Below are 19,130 nucleotides of genomic sequence, written 5' to 3'. Positions count from 1 at the left end.
GCTGCCCTGCACCCCCTCTTTTCGCCCCTCTGACCCTCTTTGCACCCCACTGTGCCCCGCTGATCTCCCTGTTTTACCCCCTTGCCTCTCTCGCAGCACCCTGTAGCACCCCCTCACCCGTTACACCCCTGTTACACCACCCTCCCCAGGGCACCACCAGCCCACGGGTGGTGGGGCCACAGTCACCTTCAGGGGTTGCAGAAAGGCCCCTGGGACTTTTGGCAGCAGAGAACAGGGCGCTGGATTTTCCCAGAAAAACATTGAGCCTGGGAAGGGGGTGGCACTGGGATCTCAAGGTATTTTGTCTTTTAACTGCTCTGATATTTTTTTCCCCCAAGGCTGCCACGGCCTCCCGCATCCCACCCACGCGGCTGGCCCTGCACCACTTCGACATGAACTACAGCCTGCAGCTGAAGGAGCTGTGGCCCTCTGTCCGCGCCGGCCTGCTCTGCGAGAGGAAGTACGGTGCCCTCCTCAACAACTTCTGTCCTCTCGACCACATCACCCAAGAGCTGGAACTGCTGAATGCCACCGATTTTGTTTCTGAAGCCTGCAAAAAGGCGCAGCGATCGCAGGGGAGTGCAGCGGAGGAGGAGACGGGGACAGGGGAAGAAAGCAGGTCCCAGGAGAGGTTTGGTGAGGGCAGGATAGTGATGCAGGCAGAGATGATGACACAGGCAGAGATGTCACCACCACGTCATGCCTCCATCAGCTCCAAGATCAAGTGTTACACCTTCCCCAGGGGTGACATCACACGCTTTCGCCCTGCACGGTGAGACATCCCTGGGACAGACCGCCCACTGTCATTGCCAGCCTCAGGGGCTGCACGTGTGTGAGCACCTGCTGCTCCTGTGTGTCCCCATCCCCACTTTCAACTGCTGTTTTCTTTTCCCCTTGCGTGTTTGCGTGTTTGCTTTTTTTTTTTTTACACAAACTGGTGATTTCCAGGCCAGACATTCTGGGGCTCCTCAACTATTATCTCATGGACGCAGCATCTCTTCTGCCAGTCCTGGCGCTCAATGTGCAGCCAGATGACTTTGTCCTTGACCTCTGTGCGGCTCCAGGTGGCAAGACTCTGGCTCTGCTGCAGACTGGGGCTTGTGGTAAGTGGAGGTGGGTGGTCCCTGTCCCCATCCATAAAACAGGGCTGGAAGAGTGTGCTGTACGCACTAATGTCTGACCGTTATAATTTCTGGTTGTAAGAGTTGGTAATCAGGTGTGGTTTTGCAAGAGTGACATTCCCAGTGTGCCTGTTTTGTCCTTTCAGGGCATCTGGCAGCCAATGACGTCTCCATTTGCCGGACGAAGAGGCTGCACCAGATTCTCTATAACTACGTTCCCACAGAAATAAGGAAAGCGGTGAGTGTCACATCCTGCGACGGAAGGGACTGGGAACAGCTGGGAGGTGGCACTTTCCATAAGGTAAGTGATTAGGAGCCCATGAAGATAAACCCATCCAGTTCACTTTCCTCCTGTTTCAGAGGAAGACAGCAACTTATCCTACAGTATAATTTTACAGTTTTTCATAATCTTAAATGCAGATAAAGAGAGAAAACTAAGCCACATGTATGGTATGATTTCCTCCTGCTATACCCTTTCTGCAGCATCTGGTGCATATGGGCATCTGGAGTTGGACCTTTATTTACCTGTGTAAAACCCCTTAAAAATCCTGTTCTAATCCATCACCTGGAAGGGGTTAAATGTGAAGATGAGATAGTTCTTGTTTCTCAGCCATGTCCAGCTGTGGGAGCTGGGTTTGTTACTCCAGGAGGTGTCACTGTGGGAGCTCTGGCCATGTGTGGTTGCAGCTGTAGGTGCTGCAGTAACGCCTATACCAGGAAGACGTGCAGAGTAGAAACCTTAAATGAGGACTTATGTGAGAGCGTGATGTTACCCACCATTTCTGTGTCTGTTTGCATATTCCTGAAGTGCAAAAGCAGCCAGACGAGTTACAGTTCAGTGTGAGGGCACAGCTGGCTCGGGCAGCAATGGTTAGGCACAGTACCGAGAGCTGCTTGGTGTGTGGCAAGGGTGGGGGAGCTGGGCAAGGGGCAGGTTGCTATGGGAGACTCTCAGTTCTGATCAGGGCTTCTGCTGCCACAGGTCCTGGTGGATGTGCCCTGCACGACAGACAGGCACTCTGTCATGGAGGAGGAGAACAACATCTTCCACAAGAGACGAACCAAAGAGCGTCAGATGTTGCCCATGCTGCAGCTGCAGCTGCTGATGTGAGTGAGCTCGATGCTGTGTGTTAGTGCCATTTGTGTTACGTTAGCAGCTCTCCATGGCCAGCACGGAAACCTCTTCTTACTTTATGTGTCCCTGGCTGGGGAATGTGGAAAGCATGTGTGGTTTTCTGGAATGGCAGTAGTTGAACACATCAAATCATAACAAGTGTAAGAAGGTACAGATGTTCTCAGTCAGATCAAATGTCCTTCCTGTCCCCAGCAGTAGCCATAGGAGATAGGGAGGAAGGTCTAAGGAACAGGATGGGTGTAGTGTGGTTCTTTTGTGTGATGATCTCCTGGGTCCCAGCTGTCAGCCCTTCAGGATTCCTGAGTGTCCACATGTCCCAGCACATGGGAGGACAGGGGACGCTTTGTCACCCCATTTCGCTGGGAAGGCTGGATGGGCTGACTGTGAGCTGGGGCAATAAAGAAACAGATTAGAGAGTCCCATGGCAGTGTTTGAACTACAAGAGCCTCTTCCCTTGTACATACTCTTACCGCCTTCTCTTGGAGGTGAGTGCAGGATTACTCCTTCCAGCTGCTCACCATTAGCATCAATCCCATGTTAAATACTTTATCAATCTAAGCATCTATTTGACCCATACTATCCTGGTCTAAAACAGTCTTCGAGTTGCAGTGACACAGTGAGACTGCTGAGCCTGTGGGGTTCAAGGTGATATGTCTCTCACCTATGAGTTATGTGCTGGCTTCCCAATTTCAGTGGGTGGGAATGCTGGTGTCCCACACAGTCCTCTTCTGCCTGTGATGGTGTGTGTGTTCATCTTGCCTGCAGGGCTGGGATCCTCGCTACCAAGCCGGGAGGAAAGGTTGTCTATTCCACGTGCTCCCTCTCCCCGCTGCAGAATGAGCACGTGATTGAGAGAGCAGTAGAAATTGCAGAAACCCAGTTTAACATCAGTATCCACGTTGAGGACTTGAGCCACTTTCGGACGCTCTTCCAGGACACGTTTTCCTTCTTCTCGGATTGCCGGCTGGGGGAGCTTGTTCTGCCTCACCTCACAGCCAACTTTGGACCTATGTATTTCTGCAAATTATGTCGGGTGTAGAAGGGATAACAGACTATGCTTGTTGTCAGGAGATATCCCAAAGTTCCAGGGAAAGCAGAACTGCTTTATATTTATTTTTCCTTCTAAACTGTCCCGAAGGAAGTCTGCATTTTTACTGCAGACATAGATAATAAATGAGAAAAACCTGCTGTGGAGTCTCCTGAATATTTATCTGAGGCTGAGGTGTTTAAGAAAGAGAGAGAGGTCTTATCAGAGGGAGTGATTTATCCCTTTGTCTCGGGACAGGGTAGATGGCCCTGTGTGGGTGCTGCTTTCTCCCTCCCGTCTGACTGCTTTCATCCTACCTGAGCAGGTTTGGGTTAACAAACACCATTTGGGCATCTCAGGCTTTCTGTCCCAGATCTCACTGTCTGCATAACTGAGTGGCATGTCTGCTTATCTCCTGCCTTCAGAAGGAGCACCCTGAGGTCTTGAAATAAGAGGCTGCTAAGAGTGCCCCTGCTGTGAGGTTGGAAATAACATGCTCGTGGTGTGGTGGTGGAAAGAGCTTGATGCTGTGGAAAGGCCAGTGATTGTTGCCATCCCTCACAGACAGGAAAGCTGTGGTTGAGAGGGAAGGTGTGAATGCTCCCATGCTAGATGCCATTTAGTGTCCAGTGGGAAGGTGTTAGTATGATTTTGAGTAATAACTGCATTCATATAATAGGTATCAGTGAAGGATTACTGGAGTTTATGAGAAGGATTGCTTAATAGCTACATTTTTATTTTTGTGAGCAAAATACAGTGATGGGGAGGGTAGACGTGGCTGTGTTCTTTACAGGGCAGCCCATCGTTACATCCACATGAAGTTACTCCAGCACCAGCAAAATACTGTTGAGCTATCGTAATAATTTTCTCTCAGCATCACCCTGCTTTGTCAAAAGTCAACACAGGTGAAAATGAGGGTGAACCCCCATTAATGTCCATCTTTCCAGGAAGGTGGAGTTCATAGATTTATCATTATTTGAACCCAGCTTAAGCAGTCCTGCCCTCTGCATGGCATCTTGGTTCCTTATAGGATGTGTGCGTATTGACAAGGAGGGGAGTCAGGAAATGGCTTTTCCTTCCTCCTTCCCTCCTCAGTGTAGTTTCTGCATTGCCAGTTGCAAAAGAGAAGTGCAGGGCTGTCCCGTTTCCTCGCCTCTGGCCCTGCAGGCGTGGGACCATGAAAGCTATGCTGCTCTCTTCTCACGGCTGAGGGTCTCCACCTCCTTCATGAACCGGAGGCACAGCTCCTCCTGCCACGGCAAGGCCACGCACTGCACAGCCACGGGCAGCCCCACGGCTCCTGCCACGGCCTGGAGCGACAGCACAAGTGGTGAGAGGTTACCTGTGGGGCTCAGGCCTCCAGCAGCTTTTGGAAACATGGTCTAGGCATGTGGCTTCTCTCGGAGAGTGGGGGGTTGGAGGCTGAGCCCTGCCATTCAAGCAGTGCTAGCGTGCTGGGGCGGAGGGAAGGCTCTTGCTGTTCTCATGATGCCAAATCTTGGGCAGTGTGTTTAAGACACCCCCACCCCCAAGCCCCAGCCAGCTCTGCTTTGAGCGGTCTTGCAGCCAGATTTCTTTTCCTTCACCACCCTCATTCCTCATCCATTCTCCACTGACAGCCTTGGTGTGGTGAAGGTGTCATGGAGCAGGAGGCAAGTTCAGTGCAGTGCTGTGAGCTGTGGCCATCACAAGGACCTACTCAAATAAGTCTTGCTGCACGGCTTCTTTCTGATCTCAGCCTATAATCCAGCCTGGGAGTGCTCCCCCAGTCCCTCCAAAGCTCAGTGACTTAGTGACTCTTTCTTGGAAGAAAAGGGACTTGCAAAGGGTATTTAAAGAAGAGGTGATTTTTTTTTTTTCACTGTGCCCATATTGATGGAGACATTTAGAAGCCCCTGATTTCAGTTACTTGAACATTCATCAGCAGTTTCTGCTCCACCACTTTCTGTGTCACATACCTGTTTCAGCATCTGGTCCCAGGGGTCATCACAGCATCCTTGGTAAAGCTTTAGCTCTTCCTCATCAGCTTCTGTCACTGTGCTGACAGGTACAACCCCAGCAGGGAAGTTCAAGACATTGTACAGCATCGTGGAGGAGATGGCAGCTGAAACAAGAGAGAACGCAGGCAGTCACAGACTCCTGTCTCCTTTCAAACTTACATGTTCACTGAAACCCCTGAGAACCAGCTGCTGCTGGGAGGAGGGATTGCACAGGGCTGGTCATCTGCAGGTCCAAGTCCTACTGCAAGAAACAACTGCCACCAGATCACTTCATCCATGTGTCTTGTCTGTCTGCTTGGATAGCTTTAGGGTAGCTATTTTTCCTTCCCAATGCCCATAAAATGCTTAGGTGGGCAGTGCAGCTCCATGGTAGTAGATATTTCTGTCCAGTCTCAACCACTGCAGTCCCCTGCCCTCCTTTAGAAGTCCCAGACTCACTTACTGAGGAGTTTCCCGGGGTATCCTATGGTGAAGGCAGGCCCCAGGACAGGGCACAGCACAACATCAAGCTGGAGTTTCCTCCACTGGGCGATGAACTCGGTGCGGTACACCTTGGGGAGGAGAGAGGAGATGACATGGAGGCCATGTCCATGCCTAGAGCGTCTCAGCTTCTTCAGGGTATGTGCCAGGCTCTGGCAGGGCCAAGGAGGCAGCAGCAGGCAGCTGTGCTCAAGGGAAGAGGCAGGGGAGTGTTTAAGTGTCTGCCTCCACAGCACATGGTCAGACTGGCCAGGAATTGGAAAAGTCTCTCTTTAGCCATCCCCACTCCCAGGACAGCATTTGTTGTGCGAGGACTGTCAAATGTGGGCATTTGGGCAACTGACAGTCTTGGCTGAGTTGATCCAAAAGCCCATCTACCCCATTTCTATTCTTTTCTGCCTTTCCCTCTGCACAACCCCTTTCCTAACCGATGACCCTCTGACCTGTCACTTGCCACAAAGCCTCAACTCATAGCATGATGCCAGAGAGAAAAGTCCTCAAAACATACCTCTATTTGATGGTGATGATTCCACATCTCCTTCACTGACCTGCAAGTGGAAATCGTAGCAACATTTTTAAGCTTTAAGCGGAGGAGCAATTGTTTAAATAATCCTCAAGGTTGATAAGGCCCAGTGATTTTAGCAATTAATTAAAACAATACATTTTTCAAAATTTGTCTAAAGTTTCCTTTGGCATTTGGCGAAGCAATTAAGCAACAATGTCCGGAAGTGGTAGAGAAGGTTTCCCTTCTGAGCCTGGATTTAGCACTCATCTCCACCCCAAGCTTCCTCTATGACCTTGTCCTTGCAAGCCCCGCAGTCCTTTCAGGATAATGCTGGGGCAGCGCAACACTGCGGAGATGTGTTCCATGTCCGGGATGGAGCCCCTGCAGAGAGCAGCTCAGACAGAGCCTGTCGTGAATCCAGTCCTCCCCACAATGGACACTTAGAGGAGAAGGTACCGTTCATTTTCATGGACATCCCTGAGGACGATGCCTTCTCACCTCGTTCCACCCAAGGCGCTCAGGTAGTCAGCCAAGCGGGGAAACTGGAAAAGCATGAGGTTCCTGTTAGGGACATGACACGGGGGTGTTGTAACTTGTGCCACCCCTGGAAGCCCCTGGTCCTGGTCTGCCTCCGTGTCTGGGGATGCTGCCCTGAGGATGAATGATGATGATTAAAAATGCTCCTCGTGATTCTGAATTTACTTTGCTTCCAACTTCTGGTTGTTGGTTCCCAAATTGTTTCTTACAGGCCAATATTTCCTGCCCACATCAAAACACACTGACTTGAACCAGGTTGCTTTTCATTGTTTTTGAATAATCAAACATTTTTTAGCTTCGTAACTCACAGAAACAAGACCTTTAAAAGCACTTTGATGGCCTCCCACTCACTGTTGCCTTTTGGACCCTGTCAGCTGAGAACAACCCCAATGGACACAAAGGCAGACAAAATGGAGGACAGAGAAGCCCTGCAAAGGGATGCTCAGCTGGTGAAAAGACTACAGTGAGGGCCAGCCCTTATTAATCACCAGGAGTCCCCATGAAGGTGTCATCTTTGTGAGGTGCCCAACACAGTGATAGATCTTCAACCTCGAGTCCCTCTGCTGCAGTAATCCCAATGCATGAATCCGTAGGAAACTGGACACTGCCAGGTCTAGCATTTGGAGAACCACTTTCTGTGGGCTCTTATTAATCTTTTTTACATCTCTTAGCTGGTCCTTCTCCCACTTCCCTTTGTACTGGATAAATCCCAGCAGGGGTCTAGAAAAGATCTTCCACAGTGATAGCATGTGCCTTAGCCTGAAATCCCGGAGTTAAAAGTGTCTCTCAGTATCATCACACTTTCAAGCATCTCAAGGCCTTGCTGACACCACTCTGCTTTGAGCCTGAGGTCAGGGACTCACCAGAGGTTTAAGAATCAGAGCCAGCAGCTTCTTGCCCAGTCTTGGGATCTTGCAGCAATTCACCTGTGATTTCAAGTTTGGATCTACAATATCTCCTGTGCTGAGACACGACAAGAGGAGGGGATCATGCCAGAGAAGCTGTATGCCCTTTTTCAAGAAGCCTAAGTATCTCCTGTTTGGGATGGGAGACACAGGCTTGTTTTGCCTCTGCATTGTGCTCGTTGTGCTCATGGATGGTGCTGTTTTACAGCACTGCTGCCAGAGGGCTCCTACTTACAACACATCCAACCAAGCATGGCCTCCATCAGCAAAAAAGGTCTTCAAAAACAGTTCAGTCATGACATAGTGGATCCCCGGTGGAGAAAAGGGCACCAGCTGCACCAAAACACAAGATTATGTGGCAGCCTGGGAATCTGAATAATTTACAAGGCCCAACTGTGGGATATACTTCAAAGGCAGAGCAGCACCGGGCTCCACATGCCAACAGAGGTCCCGGTTCAATCCTTTACCAGCCCAGGCATCTCCCCATGGGATTATTCCTCCCTGATGCCGTTTGGCTCAGCTCTGAGATCTCTCCAGAGATGTTTCCTCCTTCATCCTGCCCCAGGCAGTCACTAAACCAGAAACTGCACCAGTTTCCTGCCAGTCTCAGCAGAACTGACACCTACTCAGACATGGACTCACTTTGCTATGAGGAGCACCACCAGCATGTTTCTACAGGTAGGTCTAGATGGAGGAATGGTGTCTCCTATCCCATGTCCTATGGCCCTTTTCCCTCAGTGGTCCAGGAGGAACAGAGGTCTCCATGGGCATTGGGGAAGAAGGGGAAAAACACCTCTCAGAGCTCTACTGGGGAAGGACAGACCTAGAAAATCCCAGGGTAATGTTCCAGAGTCAAATGCAGTGCTTTATGGATGATGCTGTCTGGCGTGGACCACAGCTACCAGGAGATCAGAGATGGATTTTTTACACCCCCGTCCCTGTGAAGGTACAAGCTTGTTAACTGCTAGTGCTGTTTCCCCGTGACATGCACTGCTACCCTGCGTACGTGCATCTGCTTTGCATTACATGGCTGTAGTAACAATACTGAATCTTTGGTAGGTCATTTATCCCACAGTTGGGCTTGGGGCTATGTCTGGTCTCTGAAGGGTGATTTCAGCAGTGAGGAGCAAAGCTGGGGACACCTCGGGGAGAAGAGCGCAGGGTGGTTGTTCTCACCTGGTGCCCGGCTGCCTGCAGAGCATCCCGGGTCTCCCGCACCGCCCGCCGCATGCAAGGGGGCAGTGGGAAGTAACCGTCTGTGTCGTAGTACCCGACCCGCAGAGGAGCAGAGCTGGAGTACACCTGGAGCAAAGGAGCCACCAGTTAAAGCATTTCCAACCCTGCTGAGGGTTGCCCCCATGCTGAAGCCTACTGCAGAAAGAGATAAAAGCTCCAGAAGATGGGGAGTAACTAATTTTCTGTTTTGCTGCTTACAGTTTCTATAAGTTACCCTGTCCAAATGTCCACCCCTGCCTTCTTCTCCAGTTTCCCCTTCAGTTCTCCTTTCAGATAGAGCACAGCCACTCAAGGCCAGCAGAGTCAACTATTTTTATAAAGGACAAGGGTAGAAAAACCTTCTGAAATTCATCTGCTGCAGCACGAAAGGAAATGTCGTCAGTCAAGAGATTTGCTGCAGGGGTTTCGGATGCTGTCTCATCTTGCCCTACAAATCTCCAGCTTTTTGCTCCTGATGTTGCTTTCTTCCCTACTCTTTGCTGGGGTCTCTCAATCTGACAAACTACACACCAGCTGAAAGGGCACAAAGGATACCTACTTATTAACCTATATTTTTTTACTAATAATTATGATTGTGCCCTCAAAGAGAGCTAACAAGTTACTGGAAACCAGTACTATAAAGATAACTGGACCCTTAATGCATACCTTGAGCGTGCAGCACCCTCAAAAGAACCAGGGCTTGCTGACTTAAGGACTCACCTCCTCATTGAAGGGTATAGGGGGCACAGTGGGGTCCAGCTGGAACATCTCCTGACAGAGCAGCGCCTTCATGCATAGGGCCAGGCTGTCCACATCTCTTGCCATCGGCCCCAGCGCACACGGAACTGGAGTGGGAAGAGCAAACACTGTCTGCAAGTGTTGACCAGGCAATGAGGTGGGATGTTTCAGATGGACTCCAGACAGATCTTGGTTGTCTCAGGCTTTCCTCAGGCTTAGAAGAGGACAAAGGACTTGCCACAGCATATAGAGAAAAGCAATTAAAAATTCATGTACCTGCCAGGATCCCACTGACTGGGCCACTTGCTCCAGACAGGCTGTGGGAAAAGAAAAAGAAGTATATTGTAATTTCAGTCATGATGAGATATTCTCAATGTATTTGAATAACACAACAGAGTCTTCAATTCAGGACCCGAACCAGAAGGAAATTATTAAAAGTATTTGATTTGAGTCTTGTGAAACAGAAAATTTTGGTCAAAATGAAAAAAAAAAAACCAAAACCTCAAGAAATCTTAGTTTGGTTTAACAAAAAATGTTCCATTTTGGCATTATTTAACCACTTTCCCCCCCTTTTCCTTCTAACCCAGGCCAGATTTACAATGAAAATAGGCCATTTCCCTACAAAATTTAACAATGCTGCTTCTTGGGAGAGATTTTGAGCAAGGTAAGACAGCCTTTAGGAAAACATCCTCTCCTTTGCCCCCAGGTACTTACTGAGTACCTTGTTTCTTCTGGGTTTGACAATTAGCAGGCTTCTTGCAAGGTGGGAAGGGCAGGCCCCATCACCTACCTGAGCCTTTCAGCCGTGGGTTTGAGCCCACACAGCCCGCAGAAGCTGGATGGCAGGCGGATGCTGCCACCGATGTCCGAGCCGATGCCCAGGATGGAGCCTCCCCCTGCGATCAGAGCTCCTTCCCCTCCTGAGGAGCCCCCGGGGCTCTTCTGGTGGTTGAAGGGGTTCAAGGTCTGGCCGAAGACAGGGTTGCTGCAGTCATAGCTGGGGAGAAGAAAACCAGCAAGTGGGCTGTCAGAAACAGTCTAATGCCTTGAGTTTGTTGGTTCTCCCTTGCAGTGAGCTTATGTGGCATAGCCAACCCCATCCTTCCAGCCCCTAAATCCCTGGGAACATGGCTCGTTCCCATGAGCTCCCACTCTCCCTCCCATGCACAAATGTGCTTGATTTCTCTTATGTCATGGTAGTTTTTTTTTTTTCCTCTTAATCTTATCTAAAAGCTGTTTTCAGTTGAACTGAGATATTTGGCAGCTGATGGAAGAGGAACTCATCCAGGTAACATCTCAGGAGACAGGAAGGAGCCTGTCCAGGCGCCTACAGGCTGGGTTTTAGCTTCGGGAGCACAACCAGAGGAGAGATTTCTAATAAAGTGTGTTACTTGAAGAGGGATTGTGGCACGTTGGTCATTGCAAATGGGATGGCCCCCTGTCTCTTCAAAACCTTGACTAGGACGCTATCCTCCTGCACCACAGTGCCCAGGCGTTGCACAAGTCCACACGTTGACAGATGTCCCTGCAGAGAGGAGAAGTGACAATGGACACGGTCAGCACAGTTCCCCTGCAGTTTTGGAAGGATGATCTGGTGTCCTCTTTGCGGGGGGTGGGGTGGTTGCTAACCCACTTCCTTGCAAATCCTTGCATGAAGGGCCAAGGACTCCCTCTCCTTCCATCTTTGGCAGAGGGCTGCCAAACAGTCATAGAGTTAAGGCTTCTCCTGAAGCTGTCCTTGCTCTTTTTCATGTCATTTCTTTCCCCTGACCCAGATGCAACTCCATAGATGCACTAGCTCAGGATGAAACCCAGTGTCCTGCTGTCCAAGTGGAGCCACCAGTGGATGTTCAGGGAGGGAATATACATTCCAGACAAATACACTGTGATCCTTTTTCAGTTAGCCTTAGTGTTTGGGGCTTGCTTTGGGCTTTGAGTCCTCTTAACTGTGTTAGTAAGTCAACATGGAGGAGACTGCCTAACAAATTCATCTCAGGAGTCCGTGGTCAATCCTCATCAGGGCTTGTCTGTGAGGGGGTCCCTGGTGCATCTCATGCACAGGCTCTTTTCTAAGTGGCTCTGTGGCCAGACTACAGCCCAACAGGGATTCAAGGTTAATGGCTCCTGCTACTAATGACTTTCTGGAAGCTAAACAATGTTTTCTTATACCCGATAACTGCAAACCTCTGCATAGAAGTCTAAGTTATGGCCCAAACAACCACGTAGCCCAGCCTGTGCTGTCTCATGTATCAGAGAAGAAATCATTTGGGCATATAACTATTGACTTCTTGGGTTTTTTGCTGGTGAAGGGTTCTAACTGACAGGGTTGCAGCTGCAATGAGATGTGAGGCAACAGCCTCAGACCCAGCCAGGCTTCCTGTGGTGTAAGCAGGCAGGGATTGGGCCCCTTCCCCATTCTCCATGTCCCATCACTTTAGCCCAGTTCATGATGGGACACTTCACAGACACAAAGGGAAGCACCTTGTGGCCGATGTGATCCTTGATGCTGATTGGGATGCCGTAGAGCAGACCTTTCTCCCTCTGCTGTTGTATTTCCTGGAGCTGCTCCTCACACTCTGGGATAAAATGTTGCAAGCAGTTTGTCTGCTGGGTCACTTCCAGGGCCTTTGCCAGACACATGGAGGAATAGGTGTTAGTTAAGAACAGCACCGTTACACAGTGTCTTTTAGTACCTACCTGGATCTCCAAAGCAAGGGCTTGTGGCTTGGCATGAATAACCTCTACAGAGCATCCCAGTCCAAACCATCTCAAAAGACTGTCCAGTGATGTGTCTGGCCCAGGAGATAAAGCCCTGACTTTTCATATCTTTCTCCTGATATCTGCTATGTTAAAAATTTGTCATTATCACCACTTCAGCAAGTCTTCTCAGCCACCAGCCCACACACCATGGCATGGAGAACGTAAGTGATTTGCCCATCACACTAAGGACAAGAACTCACCTTCTCTAAGTAGGTGTAGAGGACAGTCTTGGGGGACAGAGACCCTTCCTGTAGTCTCCCAGCGAGTTCCAGCAGGGGCAGGGACAGGATGGCATCTGTCTGGACACTGGGGACCTGCAAAGGGAAGATAAAGGAGATGCCAGGACAGCAGCTCCAGTTACCCTTTGGCTCAAAGGGGATAAGCTTTGCCACCATTATCAACAGAGCTTGATAACCAGCTTTTTTAAGGTCACCACCTTTTTTTAAGGTTTTACACCATATTTATATATACATATATTTAAGAAAAAATGTTGCGAAGATATGTACCACCTGTAGCTTGTATGCTTTATCTTCAGGTACGTTACCTGTGTAAACATGAGCTGGTTTAACCAATAGCTACTCAGAAGCAAATGGAACAGGAAGGAAATGTGGTTAGACATCAGTGTTGCAGTAGGAATTCAGGGCCACATCCATGCCAGTTGGGTGCCTGCCTCATTTTTCCCCATGTCATGTCCTAGTTGTTCCCGGGAGGACACTGAATTCCCTGTGCTTCATTAGCGTTAAGTTAGGCCAAGCATCTTCTGGTCAGCCTGCTGGGCCAGGAGGCTAGGAACCTGAGTAAAAGCTCCTGAATTCTCTCCAAGAGCCATCCAAATGCTTGGTTTTAGAGAGAAAGATATAGGGATGTGGACAGATGTGCAAACTTAGGAGTAAGAGGAAAAAGCTTTCTTGTTTCTGCCCATAGAGGCAAAAGACATTTCTAGATCCTGAAAGAACTGGGTTTTGGATCAATGAAGGTCCAGTGCTTCATCACCTGTACTGTCCAAAACCTCTTCCCAGTGAGTAATTCACATCTCCATGGCTGTAGACTCTCACTGTATCTCATCCAGCTTGAAGAGAGCAGTGACCTCCCTTCCTCTCAAGGCAGCCTTTCCTCTTGTTGAGGGCTGCTGGCACATCTTCCCCGGAGTCATTATAAAATCTATGGAGCCATGAACTGGAAGGAGGAGCTGAAGAGCAACATCATCAGACACCCCGGTGGTATTCAGACCCCCCAGAAGGACAGGTTACCTGCTCCCTGAACTGCTGGACAGCCTTTGCCATTTTCTTCAAACCCTCATTCTGGGTCCTCCGAGCCTTTTCCATTTTCTTCTGGATTTGCCTTTTGACCAGCCATTTCCAGACCACTATGGCTGCTGCTGAGCTGCAGAGCAAGGCAAGGGCAGCAGAAGGATCTACCTTCCTCTCTGGCAGGACCTGCCTCAGCTGGTACTGGATCATAATGTGGGCTTCTGGTCTGCAGGGATGGAGTGAGAAAGAAAAGCAAGGTAGGAGCAAGAGCCCTTCCTTGCCTCCCCAGACCTGTCCTTCCTCCCAGCACCACCGCTTCAGGTCAGTAAATAGTTTGTAAGTCCAAAGCTGACCCCTGCAAAGCTGCCTTCAGCCGAGCGTGCAGTGGAGAATGATTGACTGGGAAATGGAAAAGGTGAAGTTTGGCCAGTGAACCTTGAGGCATCGGGTTTATAGGGGCTTTCTGGGCTGCGGGAAGTTCTCTGCTGGGGAGGAAGGGCTGTGGGATCAGCTGAACAAAAGAAGCAAGGAAATAGCTCCTCTCCTATTTCCTGTGTGGCCTGAAGGACAATGGGAGAAGGGGAAAAAACAGCTTGAAATCACAATACTTCCCTGCATGGGTTTAGGGGATGGTATGACAAGAGGATGCGTAGCTGTGGGGCACCCACTCACTCACCAAATCCCTTAGCCTATGCTGCTCTTATGGTGGCCAAGAGGCTGTTTCAGGAGGCCAGTGGAATAGTGCTCAGCACTGCCATGATGTCTGCATGTACCAGATGAGAGGCTATTCCACCCCGTGATGGAGCATGCTGGTATTGCCTTATGAGTGGAAAATCCCACGGGGTTGCAGGCCAGAAGCAAACTACTTAAAACAGACGTTGGTACAGCTAGTGTCTGAGGTCTTTCCAGCACAGATGCCTCTCACAACAAGCACACAAGAACCATGCACTGAGCTGAAAGCAACAACCCAGGCACTATCAGCCCCAAAACAAGTGCCATGATCTGTCTGTGATCTCTGCTGGTTTTGGATGGTGAGTCCTCCTATGTGTCCCACTTTGAAAAAAGCTAGACTGTGCATTACAAAACTTTGCAAGGTTGCCCTTGATGGCTAGAGGCCCAGAACCTGATCCTGCTCCAAGAAAGTGTGAAACTGGATATGGAAATGAAGGTGAGGAGCCTTCTCTCATCAGGGCTAGGTAGTCCTCTAATGCCTGCTTTTTTATCCATTGTCATGTCCGTTCTTAACAGTTATAAAAATTCACTTGGAAGGACTCTGAACAAAACTGGCTTTGGCATCCTCTAAGAAACAGTCTGGATCTGGCAGAAATTAGCTACATGGGAACAAATTAAGCTGGCCTTTTGCTGTGTTCCCTTTCAGTGGCACCCTGGCTCAGGGGATGCCTCCTCAGCTAAGGCACTGCTGGCATTACGAGAGGAGTGGCATGGGGACATGCCTGCAGCCCACCCAGCTCCCACTCCAGGTCCATGTGCTGGCTTTAGCAGGTGCCTCCAGAAGGCACATGTGGACAGGGTCAGCTCACAGCAATGCCCAGCCCTCTCCCAGCCCCCGGGAACCCATGCAAGGCCTTCCCGAGGCAGAGGTGGGCTATTTGCCTGCGTGACAGCAACATAAAACATAACCTCTGTGATGGGCTGAGTGGACATGGGAGGTTTTTTCCCCATGCTGCACAGCGTCAGGGCATTGGCTTCCCACAACTCCTTGTGCACTGGGACCTGTGCTCTGATCCTGCCCTTTAGACACTCGGCAAATGTTTAACGGAGGCAGAGCCAGCTGTGTCCAGATTGACTTGGCGTTTCAAAGGGCAGATTTATCAGCAGGCGCAGCTGCTTTTCCAGGTGGCCGGATGCTGCTGAGGAAGCCTCTTTCATATCAATGTGTGAGCATCTCCACTTCCTTCATGAGCCGGAGGTATGTCTCCTGCCACTGCAAGGCCATGCATGGCACAGCTGTGGGCAGCCCCACGGCTCCTGCCACAGCCTGCAGCAGGGACACAGGCAGTGGCGAGTGACTGGAGGGAGTGAAGGTTGGCCTCAGGACTGGGATGGTGTCAAAATCCCAGCCTGATTTGCACCCTATGAGTAGACCTGCTGAAGCACTCCAAGAGCCATATAAAATGAAAGCGTCCCTGCCACGGAGGGGAGCAGTTACATGGAGGCAGATGGGCTGGGTCATAGTGGAGGGCTTTGTGTGGACCCACATCTATGCAAAGGGGAGCAAGGATGCTTGGGAGAAAAGCCTGCTGAGAGAGAGAGAGAGCACTGTCCCCATGGGGAAACCGAGGCAGGGAAACAAAGGGATGTCCCAAGTCAAATCTCAAATCCATGGCAGAGAAGACAAGACCTGCCTGACTCACAGGTCAGTGTTCACTCCTCCATGCTGTGCTGGTGTGCACTAAACAACCAAGACCAAGTGCAACAATTTTGCAATATTTTTCTCACCTCAATCCATCCAGGTCCAGGGTCAAACTCACCAGTGAAGTTACAATGAAAGCCAAGATCCTTTTCACAAGAAGAGTCAGCCTGTGGCAGCTGGTCTGGGATTTCATTGTGGCATCCATGATATCACCTTCACTTTGGACCATCACAGAAAAAAGGCAGTTAGACCAACTCGGACAGTCCACTCCTGTCCCCAGCAAGAGCTGCACTTTCTATGCTTGCAAAAGCAAAATGGCACTGACACCGTCATCACACTCCATCCAACACCTTCAGCTCTCAAGCAGGTTGGGTTTTGACAGAAATTTCCTATCGCTAAACTGTCTTCCCTCTAAATTGCTAATAATAATTTTTAAGTCAGCTTTGACTCTATTTTGATTAAAACAACAAAGAATAAATCCTGACAGTTATATCTCATGTTCATGTTTTTGGAACCAAACACTCTGATGTGCTTTTTCAAAACAATTTACAAAATTAGGTATGTTAACTACGCTTCTCTGAAAGAATTTTAAAGACGTTTCACAAAACACTGAAATCACAGTGAAATGGGCTGGTCTCCTCTGGAGAAGTTATTCCAGTTGTCTCAGAGGGCTGAATAAATGTTTTCTGGGTACTCTCCAGTTTCTGACTCATTTCAGCCTGGAATATCTCTTGGAAGCATGAGATTTTCCTCAACTCCAGTCCAACCCCACCAACACTCACAGAACACAACAGCTGGTAAGAAACTTGCCACTACTTAATCTGCACCTTTCCAGCAACCAAGAACATCAGTTGAGAGGTGAGGGTCTGTTTCAATCACCCCTTTTTCCTGCTGCTCAGCCAGGAGACTGTTGGCTCTCCCTGAATAAATTGCAATAGAACGGGGAGAGAAACCTCCCATACCAACCCTCACACCTCTGCAGCAGGGGCTGCTCTCTCTCCTGACCATCCCTACATCTTTCCCGCTTTTGTGGGTACTGTAGTTTCCCTTGGGCCTTTCCATAGACAAGTGGGTTGTATGTAACCTACTTACAACTTCTCCGACAAGGTAGAGACACCATCAGCTAAGAAGCTACAGAGAGCTGTTAGTTCTTCAACAGAAGTCAAGGAGCATTCCTACTTCTTCTGTCATGCCTGGTGTCTTGCACAGGTCTGTCCCCACCAAGTGACAGCAGAGACTTCAGCACCCTGTTGGTGAAGGACTAGGATGTTTCCAGCTGCTCCATGGCTGGGCACAAAGCTGACAACAGCAAGTTGGGCTTTTCACTGGTCTCACCGTGGGCAAACTGGGCAGGGGGGAAGCCAGGTGATTTGAGTGCAAATTAGGACAGCAGATTGAGACCGTGCTTGGAGAGATCAGGATCTGTGCAGCTAACAGCTGTTTCAGAATGAAAGATGTACTGACTCTAATCCTTGCATTCTTATGTTTCAGGGGTGAGCATTGCTGTGTCAAGGTGTTACATTTCACCTATTTTTTAAACATTTGCTTTTAGCTACTTAACTACCTCCTCCCTTGAAACTTGTTTGAGATGAATGTCTGGGATCCTGGGGACACTCATGTCTCTAATGGTCTCTGCCACTTTCTGTTATATCAGAGAGCTCTGTTTGCTTTGGATACTGTAAGAAGCCAAGTGACCCGTCCTAATGACTCAGGTTCTGCTGATACCAGTTCTTCTAGAGAGTTTTATTTGCTCCTGATGTTGTGACTACAAGTCTAGCCTGCAAAATAAAGAAAAAAACCCTGCAAACTGAAGTAAAACCAAATGAAAAAGCTGGATTGTCTGATAACTCAATCTCTCGCCCTTATCTGGCCACAGAATAAAATGTGGGTTAAAGAGAGCAGATTTGAATTTTTATTAAAATCAGGAGGAAGGAGGAAAAATGATCAAAGCAAAGACCACAGCCTTTTGTGATGGAGATGAGAAAAACTAGTAGAAACAAAGCCCTTTGGGCCCAAGCAGCATTACTACCTAATTCTCTGAGGCAGACCAAAGCCTGGACTTTGGTCAGTGCCAGGCAGCCGGACAAGCACTCTGCAAACACATGGTGTAGGTCTGCAAGGGCTGTGCAGCCTGAGCCAACAGCTCATGGTGAAGGAGCCATGGAAAGCTTTGAAACACAGCAGCACTGTGCTGGCGGGTGTGGGAAGGAGCTGACATCCTCTCTCCAATCCAGAAGAGGTCTGGAAGAAGAATTTTCGTGCAAACCTGAAGTTATGCCCTACTAAAGGCCTTTCCCTCTTTGAGTTTCAGCACCTGAGCTCACCAGACTGCTCTCAGCATCGCCCTCTCCACTTTTCCCTCACATTTATACAGCAAAGCCAACTGACATCATGGACAACGTGTCTTGAGAAGGACCGAGTTCTACTCAGGGGGTGCTTTGCTCTCTGCCAAGCTGAGACACTTACCTGCTCTTTAAATTCCCTATATCTGGTCCAAACCTGCATCTTGTTTCCTACAAGCCTCGTCCATCTTCTTCTGGACATGTGTCCACCTCATCCACTTCTGTGCCAGGAGGGCTTTGGCTGAGCTGCAAACCAGGGCTGACAGCACCCACAAACTCTGCTTCAATATCTGCTGGATCACAGTGAGAACTTCCCTTTGGGTGCTGGGTCCTGGGACCTAATGATGTGCATTCCTGAGATTTAGTGACTGGCTGGAGGCAGGAGAGAGGAGAGCAGGAGGAACAGCAAATACTTCCAGAGCCACCCACAAAGAGCAGCTGGAATGCAGAGCACAAGTATGCATAGGGAAATTCCTTTTATAAATAGGACCCTTTCACTTCCTTCAGCATTGCAAAGATATGGAGGGATACATGAGCAAAGGACACTGCACTTTCCTTGCAAAACAAGGTCTGTGCATACTCAGATCTAGCCAGGAATCCTACCTGGGCAGGTTACCTGTTTAATGGTGAGTTCCCATCTTCCCTATGAGAGGACAGCTAAAAATCCTTTGCTCCTGGCCTGAGATAGTCATGGCAGGAGCTCTGTGGCTGGTGCTGCCCAGCAGCAGTTCTGCAGAGGCA

General features: G+C 49.4%; 2 protein-coding genes across 10 annotated transcripts; one reads left to right on the top strand and one right to left on the bottom strand.

Annotated features, from left to right (window-relative positions):
• The first annotated feature begins 144 nt into the window (after nt 1-144).
• On the top strand, nt 145-3,444 carry NSUN4 (NOP2/Sun RNA methyltransferase family member 4). Its single transcript, XM_026853347.1, has 5 exons — nt 145-772; nt 949-1,103; nt 1,268-1,422; nt 2,104-2,228; nt 3,022-3,444. The coding sequence occupies exons 1-5, from the start codon at nt 393-395 to the stop codon at nt 3,293-3,295; spliced, it is 1,089 nt and encodes a 362-aa protein (XP_026709148.1). The 5' UTR covers nt 145-392; the 3' UTR covers nt 3,296-3,444.
• A 95-nt stretch (nt 3,445-3,539) lies between these two features.
• On the bottom strand, nt 3,540-19,082 carry LOC113482586 (vitamin D3 hydroxylase-associated protein-like). 9 transcript variants are annotated; one of them, XM_026853341.1, is made up of 18 exons: nt 19,006-19,082; nt 17,140-17,294; nt 16,134-16,265; nt 13,674-13,899; nt 12,624-12,737; nt 12,145-12,288; nt 11,055-11,188; nt 10,454-10,660; nt 9,940-9,980; nt 9,646-9,770; nt 8,887-9,012; nt 7,946-8,043; nt 7,669-7,840; nt 6,767-6,810; nt 6,272-6,311; nt 5,726-5,834; nt 5,242-5,387; nt 3,540-4,593 (listed from the first exon to the last, which is right to left on the bottom strand). In XM_026853341.1, exons 3-18 carry the CDS (start codon nt 16,250-16,252, stop codon nt 4,468-4,470), a joined length of 1,971 nt encoding a protein of 656 aa, XP_026709142.1. In that variant the 5' UTR covers nt 16,253-16,265; nt 17,140-17,294; nt 19,006-19,082; the 3' UTR covers nt 3,540-4,467. The 9 variants fall into 9 exon arrangements, with proteins under 9 accessions (XP_026709142.1, XP_026709139.1, XP_026709138.1 ...); XM_026853338.1 differs by having other exon boundaries at nt 18,514-19,076; XM_026853337.1 differs by having other exon boundaries at nt 17,140-19,076.
• Between the last annotated feature and the right edge of the window lie 48 nt (nt 19,083-19,130).

The sequence above is a fragment of the Athene cunicularia genome (genome assembly GCF_003259725.1).
Source record: "Athene cunicularia isolate RWA chromosome 8 unlocalized genomic scaffold, athCun1 chr8_part1, whole genome shotgun sequence".
Classification (NCBI taxonomy): Eukaryota; Metazoa; Chordata; class Aves; order Strigiformes; family Strigidae; genus Athene; species Athene cunicularia.
This window is presented reverse-complemented; position numbering and strand designations above follow the sequence as displayed.

Coding starts and splice junctions, on each gene's coding strand:
- NSUN4 (XM_026853347.1), top strand. CDS start 393: ATGAACTACAGCCTGCAGCTGAAGGAGCTGTGGCCCTCTGTCCGCGCC. Junction 773..948: donor ACACGCTTTCGCCCTGCACG/GTGAGACATCCC, acceptor GGTGATTTCCAG/GCCAGACATTCTGGGGCTCC. Junction 1,104..1,267: donor GCTGCAGACTGGGGCTTGTG/GTAAGTGGAGGT, acceptor TTGTCCTTTCAG/GGCATCTGGCAGCCAATGAC.
- LOC113482586 (XM_026853336.1), bottom strand. CDS start 16,276: ATGGTCCAAAGTGAAGGTGATATCATGGATGCCACAATGAAATCCCAG. Junction 9,771..9,939: donor AGTCAGTGGGATCCTGGCAG/GTACATGAATTT, acceptor TTCCCACTCCAG/TTCCGTGTGCGCTGGGGCCG. Junction 7,841..7,945: donor CATGCTTGGTTGGATGTGTT/GTAAGTAGGAGC, acceptor CATCCCAAACAG/GAGATACTTAGGCTTCTTGA.